The following is a 23,962-nucleotide window of genomic DNA, read 5'->3' as shown; positions in this document are numbered from 1 at the left end:
CACACTCCCCCACACATGTCCCCCCATCCAACACTGCACTCCCTCACCCATAACCCTTGTCCAACATCACGCTAACTCACCATCCAACATCACATTCCCTCACCCATAACCCTCATTCGACACCGCACTCCCTCACCCATAACCCTCGTCCAGCATCACACTCCCTCACCCATAACCCTCGTCCAACATCACTCTAACTCACCCATAACCCCCATCCAACATCACACTCCCTCACCCATAACCCCATCCAACATCACACTCCCTCACCCATAACCCCCTTCCAACATCACATTCCCTCACCCATAACCCCCGTCCAACACCGCACTCCCTCACCCATAACCTCCATCCAGCACCGCACTCCCTCACCCATAACCCCCGTCCAACACCGCACTCCCTCACACATAACCCCCGTCCAGCATCACACTCCTTCACTCATAAACCCCATCTAACACCGCACTCCCTCACCCATAACCTCTGTCCAACACCACACTCCTTCACCCATAACCCCATCCAACATCACACTCCCTCACCCATAACCCCCTTCCAACATCACATTCCCTCACCCATAACCCCTATCCAACACTGCACACCCTCACTCATAACCCCCATCCAACACCGCACTCCCTCACCCACAACCCCCGTTTAAAACCGCACTCCCTCACACATAACCTCCATCCAGCATCACACTCCTTCACTTATAAACCCCATCCAACACCGCACTCCCTCACCCATACCCTCCATCCACCACCGCACTCCCTCACCCAAAACCCCCGTCCAACACCGCACTCCCTCACCCATAACCTCCATCCAGCACCGCACTCCCTCACCCATAACCCCCGTCCAACACCGCACTCCCTCACACATAACCCCCGTCCAGCATCACACTTCTTCACTCATAAACCCCATCTAACACCGCACTCCCTCACCCATAACCTCTGTCCAACACCACACTCGTTCACCCATAACCCTTGTTCAACATCACACTCCCTCACCCATAACCCCCATCCAACATCACACTCCCTCACCCATAACCCCCGTCCAACACCACACTCCCTCACCCATAACCCCCGTCCAACATTGCACTCCCTCACCCATAACCCCCATCCAACATCACATTCCCTCACCCATAACCCCCATCCAACACTGCACTCCCCAAACTATAGCCCCCACCCAACACTGCGCTCCCTCACCCATAGCCCCCGTCCAACACTGCACTCCCCAAACTATAACCCCCATCCAACATTGCTTTCCCTCACCCATAACCCCCGACAAACGCCACACTCCCCAAACTATAACCCCCATCCAACTCCACGCTCCCTCACCCATAAACCCCATTCAATGCCTGGGCTCCCCCTCCCAAAACTGCATCCAACACTGTTCCTGCCCATAACCCCTGTTCAAAACACTTCACTCCCCCACCCACAATCTCCATTCAATGCCGGGCTAGCCCTTCCAAAACTGCATCCAACACTGTCCCTGACCATAAACTGTTACCAACTACACAAACCTATGACAGCTCTGTATTTACACAGCAACACCCAGCTGTCAGTTTGACAGCAGGGAATTGCCGGCAAGTGTTGCAAGGCTGAAGGGCAGGGTGTACTACATACGTCCTGTGTACTTCAATGGACATGTGTAGCATGGCCAGCGTCCACAACTGGCAGAACCGTGATGTGAAATTTGGGGTTAGGTTGGGTAAATCTCGCTTGGTGATAAAAAAAAATAATCTTTAATCAAAGCAGCTTGTGTGATTGGTCCTTTTATTTCCAGCTGCCGTCTCACCAGCTCCTCCCTGTTTTCCGGCGTGTTCTATATACCGTATTTAGTAAGAATAAAGAAGCTCATTTTTGGATGTAATTACTGAGGCTGAACAATACGACTTAACTTCTCTTTCACATGAATCCAAAAGGCGAAATGAATCTCCTCGACGGGTTGACTCCCGATTGAAGCTCGCGGAGGGAAGCCGATCTCCGCCCCTGACCCAGGAATCGAGCGTTAATTTAATGTGTTAAACAAAGTGCTTTTGTGTTTTATTTCCAGCAGGAGAAGCGAAATCATTATAATCATCTCCCAGCGTCGGCTGCGCATTAGCGAGCTCTGAAATGCCGCGTGAGGGTAGATGATGATGAGTCACGGCCTGACTCAACGCGAGGAGAGACTGAGCCATGACTGCGGCGCACTTAAAGGGGACACTCCGGGCAAAAACACAGTATTCAGTGAGAATAAATGTGCAGAACTGAACAGCTACTTCCCTGTATTTGCTCTTGTAAGGGCCTTATGGAAGGAATAATGAATAAAAATTAAAGGCGTTCTAAATCTTTGAGGTTTGCATTCTATGCAAGAAGGTGAAAAAGCTCCTGTGATGCAGCAGCCCCCCTTTTACTTACCTGAACCCGATCGGGAGTGCGCCCGAACGGGTGCCCTGAGGCAACCTTTAGATATCCTTTAATAACATTCCATAAATGTATGAGGATACCGATTTCAGGGTATAAGGAGAAATGAAGTGTTAGTCGAAGTGCACCTCCATAAAGCACTGGCCCCACCTGATTGAACAGAGTGATAGCAGCACAGCCATTGGCTCCCGTTGCTGTCAATCAAATCCAGTGATATGAGGGGCAGGGCCAAGTCCTGCTGTCTGTGTCAATAGACGCAGCAGTAGAACACGGGAGCGCGCCCGAACGGGTGCCCCGAGGCAACCTTTGAATATCCTTTAATAACATTTCATAAGTGTATGAGGATACCGAATTCAGGGTATAAGGGGAAATGAAGTGTTAGTCAAAGTGCACCTCCATAAAGCACTGGCCCCACCTGATTGAATAGAGTGATAGCAGTGCAGCCATTGGCTCCCGTTGCTGTCAGTCAAATCCAGTGACGTGAGGGGCAGGGCCAAGTCCTGCTGTCTGTGTCAATAGATGCAGCAGTAGAACACAGGAGCGCGCCCGAACGGGTGCCCTGAGGCAACCTTTAGATATCCTTTAATAACATTTCATAAATGTATGAGGATACCGATTTCAGGGTATAAGGGGAAATGAAGCGTTAGTCGAAGTGCACCTCCATAAAGCACTGGCCCCACCACTGGCAGCAATTAGCCCTCATGTACCCTGCAGCTGCTAAACGCACGTTTAGGAGCAGTTGGGCGTTTTTTTTCAGCAGCCCCTGAACTTTCCTTAATGTTCCCTTATGTGTACATTTAAACTCAGTCGTTTATAATAGTTTAGAGGCCGTTGAGTTTACTGACATTTTTTTGAAAGCAGAAAAATCACATTCAGGACTGTAGTTTACCGGTATTTCAAACACCAAATGCTTGTAAACACAGCAACCCGCCCTTTATGAGCGTTTGCGTTTATAAGCGTTTTTAACCGGTTCCCGACCGGCTCACCTACCTTTAATGCTGCAGAATGTCTCACCTGGGTGAAATCCCGTATGGGCCCAGCAGAGCTGCCGAAGGTGCGTGCCCAATGAGCGATCGCATGCACGGGGATTTGTGTGTGTAAATACACAAATCCCTGTGCTATCAGGGGAGAGGAGACAGTTCGTGTGTTCCTACTGAGTAGGAACACACGATCTGTCTCCTCCCCTAGTCAGTCCTATCCCCACACAGTTAGAACACACCCAGGGAACACACATTTAACCCCTTGATCGCCCCCCTAGTGTTAACCCCTTCCCTGCCAGTGACATTTACACAGTAATCAGTGCATATTTATAGCACTGATCGCTGTATAAATGTCAATGATCCCAAATATGTGTCAAAAGTGTCTGATCTGTCCGCCGCAATGTCGCAGTACCGCTAAAAATCACATTACTAGTAAAAAAAAAAAAATGCCATAAATCTTTCCCATAGTTTGTAAACGCTATAACTTTTGCACAAACCAATCAATATACGCTTATTGTGATTTTTTTTTTACCAAAAATATGTAGAAGAATACATATCGGCCTAAACTGATGAAGGAATTTGTTTTTGTTTTTTTAAACTTGGGGATATTTATTATAGCAAAGAGTAGAAAATATTGTTTTTTTTCTTTGAAAATTGTCGCTCTTTTTCCATTTATAGCACAAAAAATAAAAACAACAGAGGTGGTCAAATACCACCCAAAGAAAGCTCTATATGTGGGAAATAAAGGACGCAGATTTTGTTCGGGTGCAGCATCGCACGACCGCGCAATTATCAGTTAAAGCGACGCAGTGCCAAATTGTAAAAAGTGCTCTGGTCAGGAAGGGGGTAAAATCTTCCGGGGCTGAAGTGGTAAATTAAGGAACATATAAAAAGTGGAAAAAAAAGAATTTTCACCACATGTTGTTGCCGGAAAACAAGGGGAGAGGGAGAGAGAGGGGGGGGGGGGAGAGGGAGAGAGGGAGAGGGGGGTAAGAGAGGGAGCGAGAGGGGGGGGAGTGAGAGAGAGGGAGAAAAGAGAGATATGGAGAGAGAGAGAGGGAAGGGGGAGAAGAGGGAGAGAGAGAAGGGGGGAAGGTAGGGAGAGGAGAAGACGGAGACAGAGAGAGGGGAGGGGGTAGGGAGAAGAGGGAGAGAGAGACACGGGGAGGGGGGAGGTAGGGAGAGAGACACAGAGAGAGGGAAGGGGGGGGGGAGAGGGAGAAGAGGGAGAGAGAGACAGAGAGACAGAGAGAGGGGAGGGGAGGGGAGGGGGACAGAGAGACAGACAGAGAGAGAGGGGAGGGGAGGGGGGAGGTAGGTAGAGAGGGGAGAAGAGGGAGAGAGAGACAGAGAGAGGGAAGGGGAGGGGGGGAGGTAGGGAGAGAGGGAGAGGGGAGAAGAGGGAGAGACACAGAGAGAGGGAAGGGGAGGGGGGGAGGTAGGGAGAGAGGGAGAGGGGAGAAGAGGGAGAGACACAGAGAGAGGGGAGAAGAGGGAGAGAGACACAGAGAGAGGGAAGGGGAGGGGGGGAGGTAGGGAGAGAGGGAGAGGGGAGAAGAGGGAGAGACACAGAGAGAGGGGAGGGGGGAGAGAGAGACAGAGAGAGGGGATGGGAGGGGGGGAGAGGGACAGAGAGACAGACAGAGAGAGAGGGGAGGGGAGGGGGGAGGTAGGTAGAGAGGGGAGAAGAGGGAGAGACACAGAGAGAGGGGAGGGGGGAGAGAGAGGGGAGAAGAGGGAGAGACACAGAGAGAGGGGAGGGGGGAGAGAGAGGGGAGAAGAGGGAGAGACACAGAGAGAGGGGAGGGGGGAGAGAGAGGGGAGAAGAGGGAGAGACGCAGAGAGAGGGGAGGGGGGAGAGAGAGGGGAGAAGAGGGAGAGACGCAGAGAGAGGGGAGAAGAGGGAGGGAGAGACAGAGAGGGAAGGGGAGGGGGGGGTAGGGAGAGAGGGAGAGGGGAGAAGAGGGAGAGACACAGAGAGAGGGGAGGGGAGGGGGGGAGGTAGGGAGAGAGGGAGAGGGGAGAAGAGGGAGAGACACAGAGAGAGGGGAGGGGGGAGAGAGAGGGGAGAAGAGGGAGAGACGCAGAGAGAGGGGAGAAGAGGGAGGGAGAGACAGAGAGAGAGGGAAGGGGAGGGGGGGGTAGGGAGAGAGGGAGAGGGGAGAAGAGGGAGAGACACAGAGGGAGGGGAGGGGGGAGAGAGAGGGGAGAAGAGGGAGAGAAGGATCCATAGGTAAAGCACACTGCTCTCTTTGCTGCTGCGCTCTCTTCTCTCGCAGAATGGTGGAAATCATTAATAAGTCCCAGCTGCAGGCTATTGATTGATAGGTCGTCATATTCAGTGCAGGTGCAGCTTATACTGCAATCAGTACAATAGGTAAGAGCCCTTGCACACCGGGGCGGTTTTCAGGCGGTATTGTGCTAATAATAGCGCCTGCAAACCGACCCGAAAGTGCCGCTGCTGTGTCTCCAGTGTGAACCCCCCGAGGGCTCTGACACTGGAGCGGTGCGCTGGCAGGACGGGAAAGAAAGTCTTGCTAGCAGCATCTTCGGAGCGGAGTGTATACATCGCTCCTTCCCCGCTCCTGCCCATTGAAATCAATGGGACAGTGTGGCTATACTGCCAGCAAAGCGCCTCTGCAAAGGCCTGTGGTTTTTAACCCTTTCTCGGCCGCTAGCGGGGGGTAAAACCGCCCCGCTAGCGGCCAAATACCGACGGTAAAGCGCCGCTTACAATAGCGGCCTTTTACCGCTGACGCCGCCCCCGCCCCAGTGTGAAAGGGCCCTAAGGGACTGGAGACTTCCATTCATGTAGGAGAGTTCTGCTCCTCCATTAAATAAAGTGGACCTGTCATCGGATTCGGTCCTTTGCACACGGGGCTATCTAAGGGCACTGTGTCCCTCCTGCAGCCTGTGATAGTCTATGGAAAGCCACAGAAGGACGGGGCTGATCGCTGTACGGAGTGTTACCTGCAGGTCGGGCCCTGTCCTTTCAGAGATGGATATAGAGAACGGAGAAGATCTAGCATACTCGATAATATACCATTGTAACATGTCCAGGTGTTACACTACTACCACTGACAATGCCTTCATCTGCTCTTCTTTCCAGAAGGCTAGCGCCATCTTTTTTTCAGGTATCATCCAGGGTTACCATCTACATCCTGGACTGAGATGCCGGCTGTGTTCACAAATGTCTGACACAGGCCAGCCCCATGCTGCAGCCTCTCACCTTTTGACTGCAAAGTTACAGTCTGATCACTGATATGTTGTGAATCTGTGTTGCAAAGTTTCTTACCCGGTGATCCCGCCAGTAACAGCACTTCCTGTTGCAGGCTGACAACACTAAGGCAACACCTCACAACTAGCAGCAAGGTTGCCTGCCTGCCACGTGAGCTACGTATATGGATGTTGGCCGTCTATCTGATAGGCCTAATAAGCAGCTTTATGACCAGCAGAAGAGTGCAAACTGAGTCCATGACTCCGGGAGTACCAAGGAGGAGGTGACTACAGAGAGAGGATGAACTTTTTTTTTAGTTTTATTGTTTTTGTCTATTTAACATTATTATTATCACAAGGAGGGTAACGCCCTATGTGATTCCAAGGGCAGGTGAACTCTTTATGAAGACATTGGGGGTCTATTATATCACCAATGTCTCCCCTGACCTCATAGCACAGCTTGTGCTTGATTAGCTGCATCCTTGGCTACTTCAGCCCGGGGAATGACTGCTGTGAACTAGGAAGTGATGCAACACGTCGCTTCCAGGTTAAGGTGACCAGATATTCAAAATTAAATCGTAAACGATTTTATAAGCATATTTTCCTCAAATTATATATGCAATCAGTGGCGTAGCGTGGGTTGTCAGCGCCCCCAGTGGAAAGACTAGAAACTTGCACCCCCTAAACCGCAGACTTTTAGCACTCACTGAGTCCCTTCCACTAGTACAATGGTACTAACCGACCTGATTCCTACAGTGACCAATACACTGACCTACCTGATTCCTACACTGACCTACCTGACCACTACGCTAACCTACCCGATTTCTACACTGACCTATCTGACCACTACACTGACCTACCTGATTCCTACACTGACCACTACAATGACCTACCTGATCCTTACACTGACCTACCTGATTCCTACACTGACCTACCTGATCCCTACACTGACCAATACACTGACCTACCTGACCACTACGCTAACCTACCCGATTTCTACACTGACCTATCTGACCACTACACTGACCTACCTGATTCCTACACTGACCACTACAATGACCTACCTGATCCTTACACTGACCTACCTGATTCAGACACTGACCTACCTGACCACTACACTAACCTACCTGATTCCTACACTGACCACTACACTAACCTACCTGATTCCTACACTGACTACTACACTGACCTACCTGATCCCTACGCTGACCACTGCGATGACCTATTTGATTCTTACTTCCTGCACTACTCACACTCCTCCCACACATTTACAGTGTAGATCAGGGGTTTTTCAAACTACGGCCCTCCAGTTGTTCAGGAACTACAATTCCCATAATGCCTAGTCATGTCTGTGAATGTCAAGAGTTTTACAATGCCTCATGGGACGTGTAGTCCTGCAACAGCTGGAGGGCCGTAGTTTGAAGATCCCTGGTAGATTGTTTGATTTTGCTCACCTCTCCATGGCCTCCATGATGCTCCATCGAAGCAGGGCTCTCCCCAGCACCGGGTATTGTTCTGGAGTCCCGCCACTTGGCCGCTCCTCAGTATCCCCTGCGAGAGCTTCTCCAACAGCCGCCGTACGCTCTGCACCACCCCTCCCCCTGCCATTCTCACACACACAGGCCACCCGCACCCGAGGGATCATGGGGGACATGCTGGACCACAGAAGTCCCTGGGTGGGGGGGGGAGGAGGTGCTGCAGAGCAAATTCCGGTAGTTGGGACATGCCTCATCAGAGGTGTAGGGGCCAGGAAAGTCATGCTGCACATGGTCACGGCACACTTGGGGGGGGGGTAATAATTTTGTGCTCCCCTAAATGTTGTGTCCAGGATGAGAGTACCAGCTTCCAACCCCCCCCCCCCCCCCCCATGCTACTCCACTGCAATCCGGGGACAAAACCAGGGACAGACCTGGTTCGGAGACAGTGTCCTCAGTCCGGGGACTGTCCCCAGAAACCGGGGATGTCTGGTCACCCTCTTCCAGGTTCATTACTCACAATAGCTAATGTAGGTAATCAAGCACAGCGTGAGCTTGATTAGCTGCATCCTTGGCTAATCTAGCCAAGGAATGACTGCTGTGAACTCGGAAGCGATGTAACACATGTCACTTCCAGGTTCATTACTTGCAGGGAGATCAGTGAATGAATGTTCCCTGATCACCTCCTGCTCACTTGAATGCCGCTGTTTACTACAGTCCTGGGCTCCACGGAGGACTGGGAGAAGCCCAAGGACCACCACAGGCACCGGGGGGGGGGGGCGTGATCTGGTGACTTTAAAGCCACCTGGGTCATCTTTACCTTAAAGCCCCTCGCTAGCTGTAGTCCAATTAAAAAAGATAAAGGAAAACAAAGCACTTTTAAGTTTTAAATGGCCACACACAGCAAGATGTGCGTTTTACCGAGCGTGTCCACCAGTGTGAACTGGAAGCTCCATGTTTGAGGATGGGGGGCAGCAATGGCCGGGCTACTTAATTGTAATGATTGTTCCCCTCTGTAATGATTTCCTTACCATCTTCCCCAGAACACCGTCCAACCTGCTGCCCGACCGGCCAAACGGGTTCCTAAGGTGTGTTCAGTGAAAGCCAGATTCATTTCTGATGACGTTTTCACATGATCTCTGCGTCTCCTTTTTATAGACTTTCCCTAAAACCAGCTTATTGTAGATCAGGCAGCACAGTCAGCGATACTGCAAAACAATAAAATCAGTGAGCTCTATATAATGTGTATTAGTTAGAGAGGAACAGTACAGCACAGCCACCACGAGATAGGACCTCACATGAACCCTAGGAGCAGGTGAACCCCCAGAAATGTCCAAAGCTCAAGAATTGAGTTCCCGGGTCTGTACACCCGCTGTGCCCATTATGAGGGGTTCCCACCATCCCTGTGCTGAGTTCCCGGGTCTGTACACCTGATGTGCCCATTATGAGGGGTTCCCACCATCCCTGTACTGAGTTCCCAGGTTTGTACCCCTGCTGTGCCCATTATGAGGGGTGGGGACCCCTCATAATGGGCACAGCAGGGGTACAAACCCCGGGAACCCCTCATAATGGGCACAGCAGGTGTACAGACCCGGGAACTCAGGACAGGGATGGTGGGAACCCCTTATAATGGGCACAGCAGGTGTACAGACCCGGGAACTCAGCACAGGGATGGTGGGAACCCCTCATAATGGGCACAGCAGGTGTACAGACCCGGGAACTCAGGACAGGGATGGTGGGAACCCCTCATAATGGGCACAGTGGGTGTACAGACCTGGGAACTCAGCACAGGGATGGTGGGAACCCCTCATAATGGGCACAGCAGGTGTACAGACCTGGGAACCCAGCACAGGGATGGTGGAAACCCCTCATAATGGGCACATCAGGTGTACAGACCTGAGAACTCAGCACAGGGATGGTGGAAACCTCTCATAATGGGTACAGCAGGTGTACAGACCTGGGAACTCAGCACAGGGATGGTAGGAACCCCTCATAATGGGCACATCAGGTGTACAGACCTGGGAACTCAGGACAGGGATGGTGGGAACCCCTCATAATGGGCACAGTGGGTGTACAGACCCGGGAACTCAGCACAGGGATGGTGGGAACCCCTCATAATGGGCACAGTGGGTGTACAGACCCGGGAACTCAGCACAGGGATGGTGGGAACCTCTCATAATGGGCACATCAGGTGTACAGACCCGGGAACTCAGCACAGGGATGGTGGGAACCCCTCATAATGGGCACAGGCGTGTGGCCTGAATAAGGCGAAGGTTCAGACCTGTAGAGAAACGCTCTGCACTTCAGCAGACGCACGGTGGTGCCATTCATTGTTAAGCCGATTTGTTATTTTCGCGATTCTGCCCATGATGCCAAATCACATGACAGCTGTAACATGTGTGATGCGCATTTAAAATGGCACCCCAAATGCATTGGCTTTCAAAACTTTTGCCGTGACAGAATTGCGTTGCAATTGCAACAAACCATGCCTAGCAGCTTGTCGCCCATAAAGGAGCAGGAGCTTCTTTTGGGCAACAAATGTGCATAGAGCAGCCCCTTGAAATGAATGGGCCGCACCTATGCATGACACACAAAATTGCGTGAAAATCGCGAGGGAGGGGAACGCAAATTCCCGCTACGCAAAGTGTGAATGGGGCTTAATGCCACCCCTGCGCATCAGCACCATGTAGCGCAATATAACGGTCCAATAGCATGTGCACTTTTTTGCGCTCCCATGCTTTTTAAAAAAAATGTTTTGTGTTCCAACACGTTGCATTTTACGTGCCAAAAAGGTGCCGACACAATCTATAAAATTGCCGCACTTGCGAACGTGTGCGCGTTTACTGAATGCAATTCAAATTGCATTTTTCAAATTGCAGCGCTTGCAAACGTGCGCATGCTTACTAGATGCATATTGGAGCCATTAAGAATAAATGCATCTGCGAAATGTTTTTGTGCGGTTAGGAGAAAACGCGCAAATGCACAAATCTGAACTGAGCCTAAAGGGCTCATTCACACCATGAGGTGCGTCCAAACATGCGCTTTTTTTTGCGTTTCCATGCTCTCTTTTTCTTTTCCGTGTTCCCGCATGTCACGTTTTACGGCACGACTTTTAAAATTGCGACGCACCAAAACGTGCAGCACTACAGTACCATGTGTTTCTCCGCTTGTAAGCACGTGCGTTTTCAAGAAGCGTATAAGCACCATTAATAATTAATGCATCTGCCAAATGCAGCCAGTTTTTGTGAAAAAGCGCAAACGCACAAATCTGAACCGAGCTTGAGGGCTCATTCACGCTACGAGGTGCGTCCAAACGTGCGCTTTTTTGCTCTTCCTACATTCTTTTTCACTGAGTTCCCGAATGTCGCATTTACATGCAAAAAAAGGTGACAGCGTGATTTTTTTTGAATTGCGGCGCACCAAAATGCACGGCACTGCAGTACCACGCGTTTTGGCACTTGCGAACGCGCGCGCATGTGCTAAATGCACATAGGTACCATTAAGAATTAATTACAGCCCCGAGCACCTGCGAAAAGCAGACCGTTTTTGTGCGGTTTGCGAGAAAACACTCAAACGCACAGATCTGACCTGAGCCTAAGGGGCTCATTCACACCACGGGGTGCGTCCAAACGTGCGCTTTTTTTTTTTTCCGCTCCCTTATTCCCTTTTTTTTTTGCATTCCCGCGTGTCAATTTTTACATGCAAAAAAAAAGATGTTAGCGTGATTTTTTTAAAACTCCCAGCACACCAAAACGCACGGTACCATGTGTTTTGGCACTTGCGAACGTGCGCGGGCTTGCTAGACGCGTGTGAGCGCCTTTAAGAATTAATGGCAGCCCTGAGCATTTGTGAAAAGCAGACTTTTTTTTTTTTTTTTTTTTTTTTATGGGTTTGCGAGAAAACGCACAGATCCGAACTGCGTGGCTTATTCCCGCCTTGAGGTGCGTCAAAACATGTGCTCTTTTTTTTGCGTTCTTGTATTCCTTTTTTTTCTGCGTTCTTGTATTCCCTTTTTTTTTTGCGTTCCTGTATTCCTTTTTTTTTTTGCGTTCCTGTATTCCCTTTTTTTGTGTTCCTGCATTCCCTTTTTTTTGCATTCCTGTATTCCCTTTTTAAAAAAAATTTTTTTTTTTTGCGTTCTCGCACATTTACATGCAAAAAAAAAGGTATTAGCGCGATTTTTTTTCTAAATTGCTGCACACCAAACTGCATGCGGGCTGCGGTACCGTGCGTTTTGGCGCTTACTTAAGAATTAGCGGCGGCCTTACCCATCTGCGCAAAGCAGAAAGTTTACGAGGGGGTTACGAGAAAACGTGTGATTTTGCACGCGTTCCTCTACCGCGCCTGTTGTGAGCAAGCCCTAAGGGGAACCCCACGTGGTTTTTTTTTTTTTTTGTTTGTTTGTTTGTTTTTTTTAAATGTGTACTGTCGCTTTAATTTTTAATTTCAGGGGATCCTCTGTGATGTCATCCATTGTCATAAAATGACCTTTTATGGTCAGTGATGTCACTCAGGGATCCCGGGATTTAAGATCATTTTATGCGTTAAATTTATCGCACTTGGTAGATGTTTCCCTACAGAACGGGATCTGAGATGTTGGGGGGGTATTTAGCGAAGGACGAATCCCCCCCCCCCCACACCGGTACAGGCAGAGGGAGGTGGGGAGGAGGACGAGGAGTCGGGAGAAGCTGTCAGTTTGTAGGACCCAGCAGCTGGTAGATGTGACCCGGGGAGGGGGGTGTGCGCAATGTGGGAGGGGATCCCTCTGTGTACATAGAGATCCTCATATATTCATTTCTCTCAGCCTCGCTCATTCTTCCTCGCTCAGCATCCTCACCTTGGTCCATCGGACGCCGTAGGACGCCCACCCTCCAACGTCGTGGAAACCCCCCCCCTCCCCTTCCCCGGTACACAGAGCCAGCTGGTGACAGAGCCGCGCTGGGAGGGGACCTGCTGCACCTGTCTGGCTGGAAGAACCAGATCCGCCACCCTGGGCAGCCATATGGATGTGCTGGAGGGGGGGAGCCACTGAGACTCGGTGACTAAGCTTGTGCAGTGTGAGGGGCCCCTCGCTCTGACCCCCACCACCACCACCACCACCACCGTCACCTTCATCCCTAGCATCGTCACCTCCACCGCCACCACCAACATCTCCGCCACCAACATCTCCGCCACCACCACCCCCGCCACCATGTCCAGGGAGTGCGTCCAGATCCCAGATGACCGGGACTTTCACAACTTCAGGACGGAGTGTGACTCGGAGGCCGGCTGGACCTTGACGTATAACAAGTCCGGGATCACCGTGTGGGTGCAGGTCCTGGAGGAGGAGCGGGCCCTGCACAAGATCAAGGTGAGACGGCAAGGAGATCGACAGGAGGTCACCTGTTCTCCACCACCAAAAAAGGCGGGGTCATAAAATGGGACACCTGTGTGAGAAGCCTTGTCTCTACCACCAAAAGGGGGGGGGGGGTCCTAAAACGGAACACCTGTGTGAGAAGCCTTGTCTCTACCACCAAAAGGGGGGGGGTTCTAAAACGGGACACCTGTTTGAAAAGCCTTGTCTCTACCACCAAAAGGGGGGGGTCCTAAAACGGGACACCTGTGTGAGAAGCCTTGTCTCTACCACCAAAGGGGGGGGGGGGGTGTCATAAAATGGGACACCTGTGTGAGAAGCCTTGTCTCTACCACCAAAAGGGGGGGGGTCCTAAAACGGGACACCTGTGTGAGAAGCCTTGTCTCTACCACCAAAGGGGGGGGGGGGGGGTGTCATAAAATGGGACACCTGTGTGAGAAGCCTTGTCTCTACCACCAAAAGGGGGGGGGGGTCCTAAAACGGGACACCTGTGTGAGAAGCCTTGTCTCTACCACCAAAGGGGGGGGTGTCATAAAATGGGACACCTGTGTGAGAAGCCTTGTCTCTACCACCAAAGGGGGGGGGGGGTTCTAAAATGGGACACCTGTGTGAGAAGCCTTGTCTCTACCACCAAAGGGGGGGGGGGGGGTTCTAAAACGGGACACCTGTGTGAGAAGCCTTGTTTCTACCACCAAAAAGGGGGGTCATAAAATGGGACACCTGTGTGAGAAGCCTTGTCTCTACCACCAAAGGGGGGGGGGGTTCTAAAATGGGACACCTGTGTGAGAAGCCTTGTCTCTACCACCAAAGGGGGGGGGGGGTTCTAAAACGGGACACCTGTGTGAGAAGCCTTGTTTCTACCACCAAAAAGGGGGGTCATAAAATGGGACACCTGTGTGAGAAGCCTTGTCTCTACCACCAAAGGGGGGGGGGGGGGTTCTAAAACGGGACACCTGTGTGAGAAGCCTTGTTTCTACCACCAAAAAGGGGGGTCATAAAACGGGACACCTGTGTGAGAAGCCTTTTCTCTACCACCAAAAAGGGGGAGTCATAAATCGGGACACCTGTGTGAGAAGCCTCATCTTTACCACCAAAAAGGGGGGGGAGTCATAAAATGGGACACCTGTGTGAGAAGCCTAGTTTTTACCACCAAAAAGGGGGGTCATAAAACGGGACACCTGTGAGAGAAGCCTTTTTTCTACCACCGAAAAGGAGGGGGGTCATAAATTGGGACATCTGTGTGAGAAGCCTCGTCTCTACCACCAAAAAGGGGAGGGGGATCATAAAACGGGACACGGGGTATGGTAGGTGCGCGGTGGGTACAAGGTATGAGCGGGTAGTTGCGGGGTAGGTGAGGGGTATGTGCAGGGTAGGTGTGGGGTGGGTACAAGGTATGTGCGGGGTAGGTGCAGGGTATGTGCAGGGTAGGTGGGGGGTGGGTACAAGGTGTGTGCAGGGTTGGTACGGGGTTGGTACAAGGTATGTGCAGGGTAGGTGTGGGGTGGGTTCAAGGTATGTGCGGGGTAGGTCTGAGGTGGGTACAAGATATGTGCGGGGTGGGTACAAGGTATGTGCGGGGTAGGTGCAGGGTGGGTACAAGGTATGTGCGGGGTGGGTACAAGGTATGTGCGGGGTGGGTACAAGGTATGTGCGGGGTGGGTACAAGGTATGTGCGGGGTTGGTACAAGGTATGTGCGGGGTAGGTGTGGGGTGGGTACAAGGTATGTGCGGGGTGGGTACAAGGTATGTGCGGGGTGGATACAAGGTATGTGCGGGGTGGGTACAAGGTATGTGTGGATTGGGTACAAGGTAGGTGCAGGGTCGGTGCAAGGAGGTATGTGCGGGGTGGGTACAAGGTAGGTGCGGGTACAAGGTATGTGCTGGGTGGGTACAAGGTATGTGCGGGGTGGGTACAAGGTATGTGTGGGGTGGGTACAAGGTATGTGCGGGGTAGGTGCGGGGTGGGTACCAGGTATGTGCGGGGTGGGTACAAGGTATGTGCGGGGTGGGTACAAGGTATGTGTGGATTGGGTACCAGGTATGTGCGGGGTGGGTACAAGGTATGTGCGGGGTGGGTACAAGGTATGTGCGGATTGGGTACCAGGTATGTGCGGGGTGGGTACAAGGGATGTGCGGGGTATGTGCGGGTGGGTACAAGGTAGGTGCGGGGTGGGTGCAAGGAAGTATGTGCGGGGTGGGTACAAGGTAGGTGCGGGTACAAGGTATGTGCTGGGTGGGTACAAGGTAGGTGCGGGGTTGGTACAAGGTATGTGCGGGGTGGGTACAAGGTAGGTGCGAGGTGGGTACAAGATAGGTGCGGGGTGGGTGTAAGGAGGTATGTGCGGGGTGGGTGCAAGGAGGTATGTGCGGGGTGGGTACAAGGTAGGTGAGGGGTGGGTACAAGGTAGGTGCGGGGTGGGTGCAAGGAGGTATGTGCGGGGTGGGTGCAAGGAGGTATGTGCGGGGTGGGTACAAGGTAGGTGCGGGGTGGGTGCAAGGAGGTATGTGCGGGGTGGGTACAAGGTAGGTGCGGGGTTGGTACAAGGTAGGTGCGGGGTGGGTACAAGGTAGGTGCGGGGTGGGTGTAAGGTAGGTGCGGGGTGGGTGCAAGGAGGTATGTGCGGGGTGGGTGCAAGGAGGTATGTGCGGGGTGGGTACAAGGTAGGTGCGGGGTGGGTGCAAGGAGGTATGTGCGGGGTGGGTACAAGGTAGGTGCGGGGTGGGTGCAAGGAGGTATGTGCAGGGTGGGTACAAGGTAGGTGCGGGGTGGGTGCAAGGAGGTATGTGCGGGCTGGGTACAAGGTAGGTGCGGGGTGGGTGCAAGGAGGTATGTGCGGGCTGGGTACAAGGTAGGTGCGGGGTTGGTACAAGGTAGGTGCGGGGCGGGTACAAGGTAGGTGCGGGGTGGGTACAGTGTGAATGTACAGGGACCCCTAGTGGTCACACTGAGTCCACGTGTTACAATGTATCTATTAATAGTATCAGGAACTGCAGCAGATTAAAGTTCCTACTAGTAACAAGCTGAATACAGGGAATGGGATGTACTGTATATAGGGAATGGGATGTACTGTATATAGGGAATGGGATGTACTGTATATAGGGAATGGGATGTACTGTATATAGGGAATGGGGTGTATATACAGGGTGTATTATGGATATGAAGGGAACAAGATGTAAGGAATCAGATCTACACTCACCGGACACTTTATTAGGTACACCTTGCTAGTACCGGGTTGGACCCCCTTTTGCCTTCATTCTTGGTGGCATAGATACAACAAGGTGTTGGAAATGTTCCTCAGAGATTTTGCTCCATAGTGATATGATAACCTCACGCAGTTGCTGCAGATTTGTCGGCTGCACATCCATGATGCCAATCTGCCATTCCACCAATTCCCAAAACTATGTTGTGTAAAAACCTGCCTGATTGCCTACAAATTGAAAGTGTTTAGGTTTGACCTCATATTATATGGTTTTGGTAGGAAGGAAAGTTGTACAAGAAAATTGTATAATGTATGGCCAGCCTTAGTTCGTACACACGATCTGAAAATCGAATGAAAAATACTGCTTTCAAAGCAATCGTACAATAATTGGAATAGTTAGTAAAGAGCTGTCGAGAGCCGATCACGACAGTTCATCCGATTGGACAATCTCTGAGGAACGTTTCCAACACCTTGTTGTATCTATGCCACGAAGAATGAAGGCAAAAGGGGGTCCAACCCGCTACTAGCAAGGTGGACCTTCAGTGTAAGTCACAATGTATACAGGGGGTCCCATGTCTGGCGGTGTGCTGGTATCTTTTATGGTTGTTGGTTTGGACCTTGGCTGTTACATTGTATCAGATGTTACATTGTATGTGTTGGGCTGTCAGACAGATGTGAGCCCAGCGTCGTAGAATATCGCCTGCATGAGCCGAGTTGTAGTATTCCCCTCATTGATTGTCCTATACAAAGCGATGATGAAATGTAGCGCAGGGCAGGGGTCTCCAGAGAAAATAACACAAAAAGCGCTTCCCCCGGGACAGTCCTCCTTATCATCCAGCCAGTCCTCACCACCTCTCTTTATTAGGAGGGCTGTAGAGGAGGGATCGGTGAAATCTCATTGGTGGATATGCAGTGATAAGTGTTGGTAGTGATAGACAGGAGGAAAACGCTGCTGTCCCAAACCCTTGGTGTGATGTGACATCACCGCGCTGCCTCTCCACCTCATCCAATCAGAGAACACTTTACAGTTACTGAGAGTGAAAAGCATTCTGTACATGGTGCCATTTGTGACATCGCAGGGCCCGACCTGCTCACTTGGGACCCAGAGTGCACGCAACCCTCACATGTATGACACCCGGGGGGATCCTCTGACTCCCTTCCAGATGTTTCCGTCATTCAACAACATGCAGTAAATGACAGCTGCGGCACATAAATCATATACAAAGCACGCGACTTCAAGCGGAGTTTAATTCTAGGAAGGTGGGGGTTGTTGGTAGAAGAAACCTGCAAAGTCAGTTCTGCAAAAAAAAAAAACGTCTTCCTCTTAGCTGTGTACGGAGCATGCATCGTGTTCACTCTCGGCTCATTCCCGGCATCTGTAAGAGGCTGGGGACAATGTAACTCTGATGCGCATGTGCAGGATAAGAACTCGGCTCACATATAAAAGCACAAATGAATTTGGCTTTGTATTCATTACTACATCATTACATGGATTGAATTACATACAAGCAGTGCAAGTATCTGCCTCCCGCAGTTCCTGTAACCAGCTGGCATGCTGATAAGGAGGAGAGAGCAGAGTGACCAGGAGATGGGCTCATCGGTGTGATGCTTCTCCTTTCACTATCCAATCACAGGCTGGGGGGAGGGACAAGACCTGTAAGCGTAACTGAACTGCAGTAGGAAATAGTCTGGTCTCCTGTCTTGCCAGACCAAGCTGTGCTATGTAGCTGAGCTGTGTAAATCTCAGGACTGGATGTGCAGAAAAGTAAATCCTTAGGCCCTGATCTATGTCTTTCATCTGTGTGTTTCCCTGCTTGTTTGAAGTGCGCAGTGTTATTGAAATGCCAAAGAAAATAAGAGGATAGCGGCATTGCGGCACTTCTCCATCCACCATGAGAAAGACTAAAATAGACACATTCCATTCAACCTTCACCCAACCAGTGATGTACGGCTTTTATATGAGGCCAACAATCCAAGCCGGAGCCTTGGTACATAAATATGATTATCACCAATTTCAGCTGCATATAATGGGCACAGCAGGTGTACAGACCTGGGAACTCGGCACAGGGATGGTGAGAACCCCTCATAATGGGCACAGCAGGTGTACAGACCCGGGAACTCAGCACAGGGATGGTGGGAACCCCTCATAATGGGCACATCAGGTGTACAGACCCGGGAACTCAGCACAGGGATGGTGGGAACCCCTCATAATGGGCACATCAGGTGTACAGACCCGGGAACCCAGCACAGGGATGGTGAGAACCCCTCATAATGGGCACATCAGGTGTACAGACCCGGGAACCCAGCACAGGGATGGTGAGATCCCCTCATAATGGGCACATCAGGTGTACAGACATGGGAACTCAGCACAGGGATGGTGGGAACCCCTCATAATGGGCACATCAGGTGTACAGACCTGAGAACTCAGTACAGGGATGGTGGGAACCCCTCATAATGGGCACAGCAGGTGTACAGACCCAGGAACTCAGCACAGGGATGGTGGGAACCCCTCATAATGGGCACAGCAGGTGTACAGACCCGGGAACTCAGCACAGGGATGGTGAGATCCCCTCATAATGGGCACATCAGGTGTACAGACCCGGGAACTCAGCACAGGGATGGTGAGATCCCCTCATAATGGGCACATCAGGTGTACAGACCCAAGAACTCAGCACAGGGGTGGTGGGAGCCCCTTATAATGGGCACAGTGGGAATTTAAGTGGAGTGACCTTTGAATGATTATGTTGGAATGTATTGTGTATGTCAGTTATGTGTCGGAACATTACAGGAACTCTCTGTAGTGGACTCTGATGGATGTGACCCGTGTGCTGTGCCTGGAGGCTCTTTCGGCAAATCTGTTTGATTCGGTTGGTTGGAAGGTCAGACGGGAGGGGGATGTTTATTTTCATTTTGTATAAAATGGCTCCATTAATAATAACTGGTTGCAGGCCGGCTGAGGCTCTCTGGATGAGAAGAGTCCTCCCTGACCTCAAAATGAGCAGCTTCTAGAAGCACAATATACTGCCAGCACCGGCGTCTTGGCTTCCATCCCTAATCTTTTATCCAGTGTACTTCTCTAGGACACACACTATATTACCAGAAGTATTGGGACGCCTGCCTTTACACACACATGAACTTTAATGACATCCCAGTCTTAGTCCGTAGGGTTCAATATTGAGTTGGCCCACCCTTTGCAGCTATAACAGCTTCAACTCTTCTGGGAAGGCCGTCCACAAGGTTTAGGAGTGTGTCTATGGGAATGTTTGACTATTCTTCCAGAAGCGCATTTCTGAGGTCAGGTGCTGATGTTGGACGAGAAGGCCTGGCTCCCAGTCTCCACTCTAATTCATTCCAAAGGTTTTCTATCGGGTTGAGGTCAGGTCTCTGTGCAGGCCAGTCAAGTTCCTCCACCCCAAACTCGCTCATCCATGTCTTTATGGACCTTGCTTTGTGCACTGGTGTGCAGTCATGCTGGAACAGGAAAGGCCGTCCCCACTTTCTGAGTCACAGACTGGGAACAAGCATGCAGCATATGAAGTCAGCTCGATGTCAGATCACCTGCTCCTCATACTTCTTCCAGGCCAGGGACTCTCTCCTTCCTTCTCTCTCTCTCTCTCTCTCTCCTTCCTCTCTTCCCATCTCTCTCTCTCTCTCTCCCCTTCTCTCTCTCCCTCCTTCTCTCTCTCTCTCCCTCCTTCTCTCTCTCTTCTCTCTTCTCTCTCCTTCGTCTCTTCCCATCTCTCTCTCTCTCCCTCTCCCTCTCTCTCTCTCTCTCTCCTCTCTCTCTCTCCTTCCTCTCTTCCCATCTCTCTCTCTCTCTCTCTCTCTTCTCTCCTTCGTCTCTTCCCATCTCTCTCTCTCTTCTCTTCTCCCCTCTCTCTCTCTCTCTCTCTCTCTCCTCTCTCTCCTTCCTCTCTTCCTCTCTCTCTCTCTCTCTCTCTCTCTCTCTCTCTCTCTCTCTCTCTCTCTCTCTCTCTCTCTCTCTCTCTCTCTCTCTCTCTCTCTCTCTCTCTCTCTCTCTCTCTCTTCTCTCTCTCTCTCTCCTTCGTCTCTTCTCATCTCTCTCTCTCTCTCTTCTCTCTCCTTCGTCTCTTCCCATCTCTCTCTCTCTCTCTCTCTCTTCTCTTCCTCTCTCTCTTCTCTTCTCCTCTCTCTCTCTCTCTCTCTCTCTCCCTCTCTCCTCTCCCTCTCTCTCTCTCTCTCTCTCTCTCTCTCTCTCTCTCTCTCTCTCCCCTCTCTCTCTCTCTCTCTCTCTCTCTTTTTCTCTCCTCTCTTCTCTCTCTCTTTCTCTCCTCTCTCTCCTTCCGCTCTTCCCATCTCTCCTCCCCCCCCCCCTTTTCTGATTTGAGTTGGATTGTTCTGATCATAAACCAGTTCTCCTTCTTCTCATGATATGAACTTTCCACCTAGTAAAACTTTCCAAGTCGTTCTTCCATTCACTCCGGTAGGAAGGTGGATGGTGTCGGGGGGGGGGGGGGGGGTCCGGGGGGTCCCCAGTGTGGGGTTCGCTCTCACCACCTTTCTATTGAAGATATGTGTATCTTTACGGCTCATCACATGTTACAATCCGATTATACAATCTCCTTTGGATCTACCAATAACTATATAACACAATAGCCTGTCTGATTAGATATACATTGATTGGATAGATTAGGTCGGTCCTCATATTACATAGTTTTGGTTGCTCTAAAGTTGGTTGCACAGGCTCTTGTACTATATATCTGATGGCAATTCTAAAGAGAATTGTACAATCCATGTATCCAGTGCATGGTGTCCTTAAAGCAGGCCACACACCTTACAATCTGCTGGTATCATCTTCTTCAGTCTACATCAAGGGTCTCCAAACTTTATACACAAAGGGCTAGTTTACTGTCCTTTAAGCATTAGGGGGACCGGAGTGATGTCAGTGGAAGAAGATGTCCTGGCGTTGCTGGGAGTAAACAATGCCCCATCATTGGTGTTAGTGGGAGGAATAGTGCCCCATCACTGGTGTTCGTGGGAGGAATAGTGCCCCATCATTGGTGTCAGTGGGAGGAATAGTGTCCCATCATTGGTGTCAGTGGGAGGAATAGTGTCCCATCATTGGTGTTAGTGGGAGGAATAGTGTCCCATCATTGGTGTTAGTGGGAGGAATAGTGCCCCATCATTGGTGTCAGTGGGAGGAATAGTGTCCCATCATTGGTGTCAGTGGGAGGAATAATTCCCCAAGGGCTGGATAAAGGCAAGTAAAGGGCCACCTCTGGCCCTCAGGGTGCAGTTTGCAGACCACTGATCTTCATGACTCGATAAAAAAAAATAATTAATTGTTTTAGTAAATTCCTCTTAAGCTGTTTATACTCTATACAGTTTGATTGTACAATGTCTCTACAATGTATTTAGATGTACCCAAACCATGTAATAATAGGACACAATCCATTCAATTTGTATCATTTGGAAGAAGATTGTACAATCAGATTGTATAGTGTATGGTCAGTGGTCACCTTTAAGGGTCGCCATTTAGGAATAGACTCCAATATCACCCTCTGTACAGCTCATCTGTCAATGGACCCTTGGAAGGCAATGGGGCACCAGGGTTCAGGCTGTCTCTATAGCCTCTTCTCCTCTGCCATCCATTGATTGACCTTGGGAGGGCAATAGGGCCCTGGCAGGGAAGAGGAGTTCTCTCTGGCTATCCCCTATGACTTCTCCACCTCTTCCATCCATTGATTGGCCCCAGGAGGGGCCTTCTGGAAGGCAGCATGAGTTCTCTCTAGCTGATCCCATAGCTTTCCCTCCTCTGCTGTCCATTGATTGGCCCCTGGGAGTTGGGATGTATTCGCAGGGATGTCCAAACTACGGCCCTCCAGCTGTTGCGGAACTACACTTCCCATGAGGCATTGTAAAACTCTGACATTCACAGACATGACTAGGCATGATTGGAGTTGTAGTTCCTTAACAACTGGAGGGCCATAGTTTGGACACCACGTGTAGCTATAGCGTCTTCTCCTCTGACATCAGTTGATTGGCCCCAGGAAGGGCCTTCTGGCAGGCAGAATGAGTTCTCTCTGGCTGGCCCCATAGCTTTCCCTCCTCTGCTGTCCATTGATTGCCCCCCAGGAGTCAGGATGGATTCTCTACAACTGTATCTATAGCTTCTCCTCCTCTGCTGTCCTTGGGAGGGCAATAGGGCCCTGGCAGGCAAGATGAGTTCTCTCTGGCTATCCCTATGACTTTTCCACCCCTTCCAACCATTGATTGGCCCCGGGAGTCAGGACGGATTCTCTACGGCTGTAGCTATAGCTTCTTCTCCTCTGCCATCAGTTGATTGGCCCCAGAGGGGCCTTCTGGTAGGCAGGATGAGTTTTCTCCAGCTGTCCCTATAGCTTTCCCATCTCTGCTGTCCACTGGTTGGCCCCTGGAGGGCAGTGGGGCCCTGAGAGTCAAGATTAGTTTTCTCTGGCTGTCTCTATAGCTTCTTCTCTGCCATCATCTGTTGGCTCCAGGAGGGCGAAGGGGTTCTGGCACATGGTTCAAGTTTCCTTTGACTTTGACTGTCCCAGAAGCTTTTCCTCCCCTGCTGTGGATTGAGTTCTCTCCTGCTTTCCCTATAGATGCTTCTCCTCTGCCATCCATTGATTGTCCCTATGAGCCTGGCAGGCAGGATGAGTTCTCTCTTACTATCCCTATAACTTCTCCACCTCTTCCATCCATTGATTGGCCCTGGGAGTCAGAATAGATTCTCTACGACTGTAGCTATAGTGTCTTCTCCTCTGTCATCAGTTGATTGGCCCCAGGAGGGGCCTTCTGGCAGCCAGAATGAGTTCTCTCTGGCTGGCCCCATAGCTTTCCCTTCTCTGCTGTCCATTGATTGGCCCCCGGGAGTTGGGATGGATTCTCTACGACTGCATCTATAGCTTCTCCTCCTCTGCTGTCCATTGATTGACCTTAGGAGGGCAATAGGGCCCTGGCAGGCAAGATGAGTTCTCTCTTACTATTCCCATGACTTCTCCACCACTTCCATCCATTGATTAGCCCCAGGAGTCAGGATGGATTCTCTACGACTGTAGCTATAGCTTCTTCTCCTCTGCCATCAGTTGATTGGCCCCAGGAGGGACCTTCTGGCAGGCAGGATGAGTTCTCTCCAGCTGTCCTTATAGCTTTCCCTTCTCTGCTGTCCATTGGTTGGCCCTTGGAGGGCAGCGGGGCCCTGAGAATCAAGATGAGTTCTCTCTGGCTGTCTCTATAGCTTCTTCTCTGCCATCATCTGTTGATTGGCTCCAGGAGGGTGAAGGGGTTCTGGCACATGGTTCACGTTCCCTTTGGCTGTCCCAGAAGCTTCTCCTTCCTTGCTGTGGATTGAGTTCTC

At 51.0% G+C, this 23,962-nt stretch overlaps 1 protein-coding gene across 1 annotated transcript in view; it reads left to right on the top strand.

Moving 5' to 3' along the window:
• Positions 1 to 12,814: 12,814 nt before the first annotated feature.
• Positions 12,815 to 23,962, top strand: part of STARD10 (StAR related lipid transfer domain containing 10) — an 83,027-nt gene continuing 71,879 nt past the window's right edge. Inside the window, exon 1 of the mRNA XM_073612634.1 lies at positions 12,815 to 13,414. Coding sequence (XP_073468735.1) covers positions 13,256 to 13,414 — 159 coding nt within the window. The 5' untranslated portion in view covers positions 12,815 to 13,255. The remainder of the gene's footprint in view (positions 13,415 to 23,962) is intronic.

This window comes from Aquarana catesbeiana, linkage group LG02 (genome assembly GCF_042186555.1).
Source record: "Aquarana catesbeiana isolate 2022-GZ linkage group LG02, ASM4218655v1, whole genome shotgun sequence".
NCBI lineage: Eukaryota > Metazoa > Chordata > Amphibia > Anura > Ranidae > Aquarana > Aquarana catesbeiana.
The sequence above is the reverse complement of the archived record's forward strand: the minus strand, read 5'-3'. Positions and strand labels throughout refer to the sequence as shown.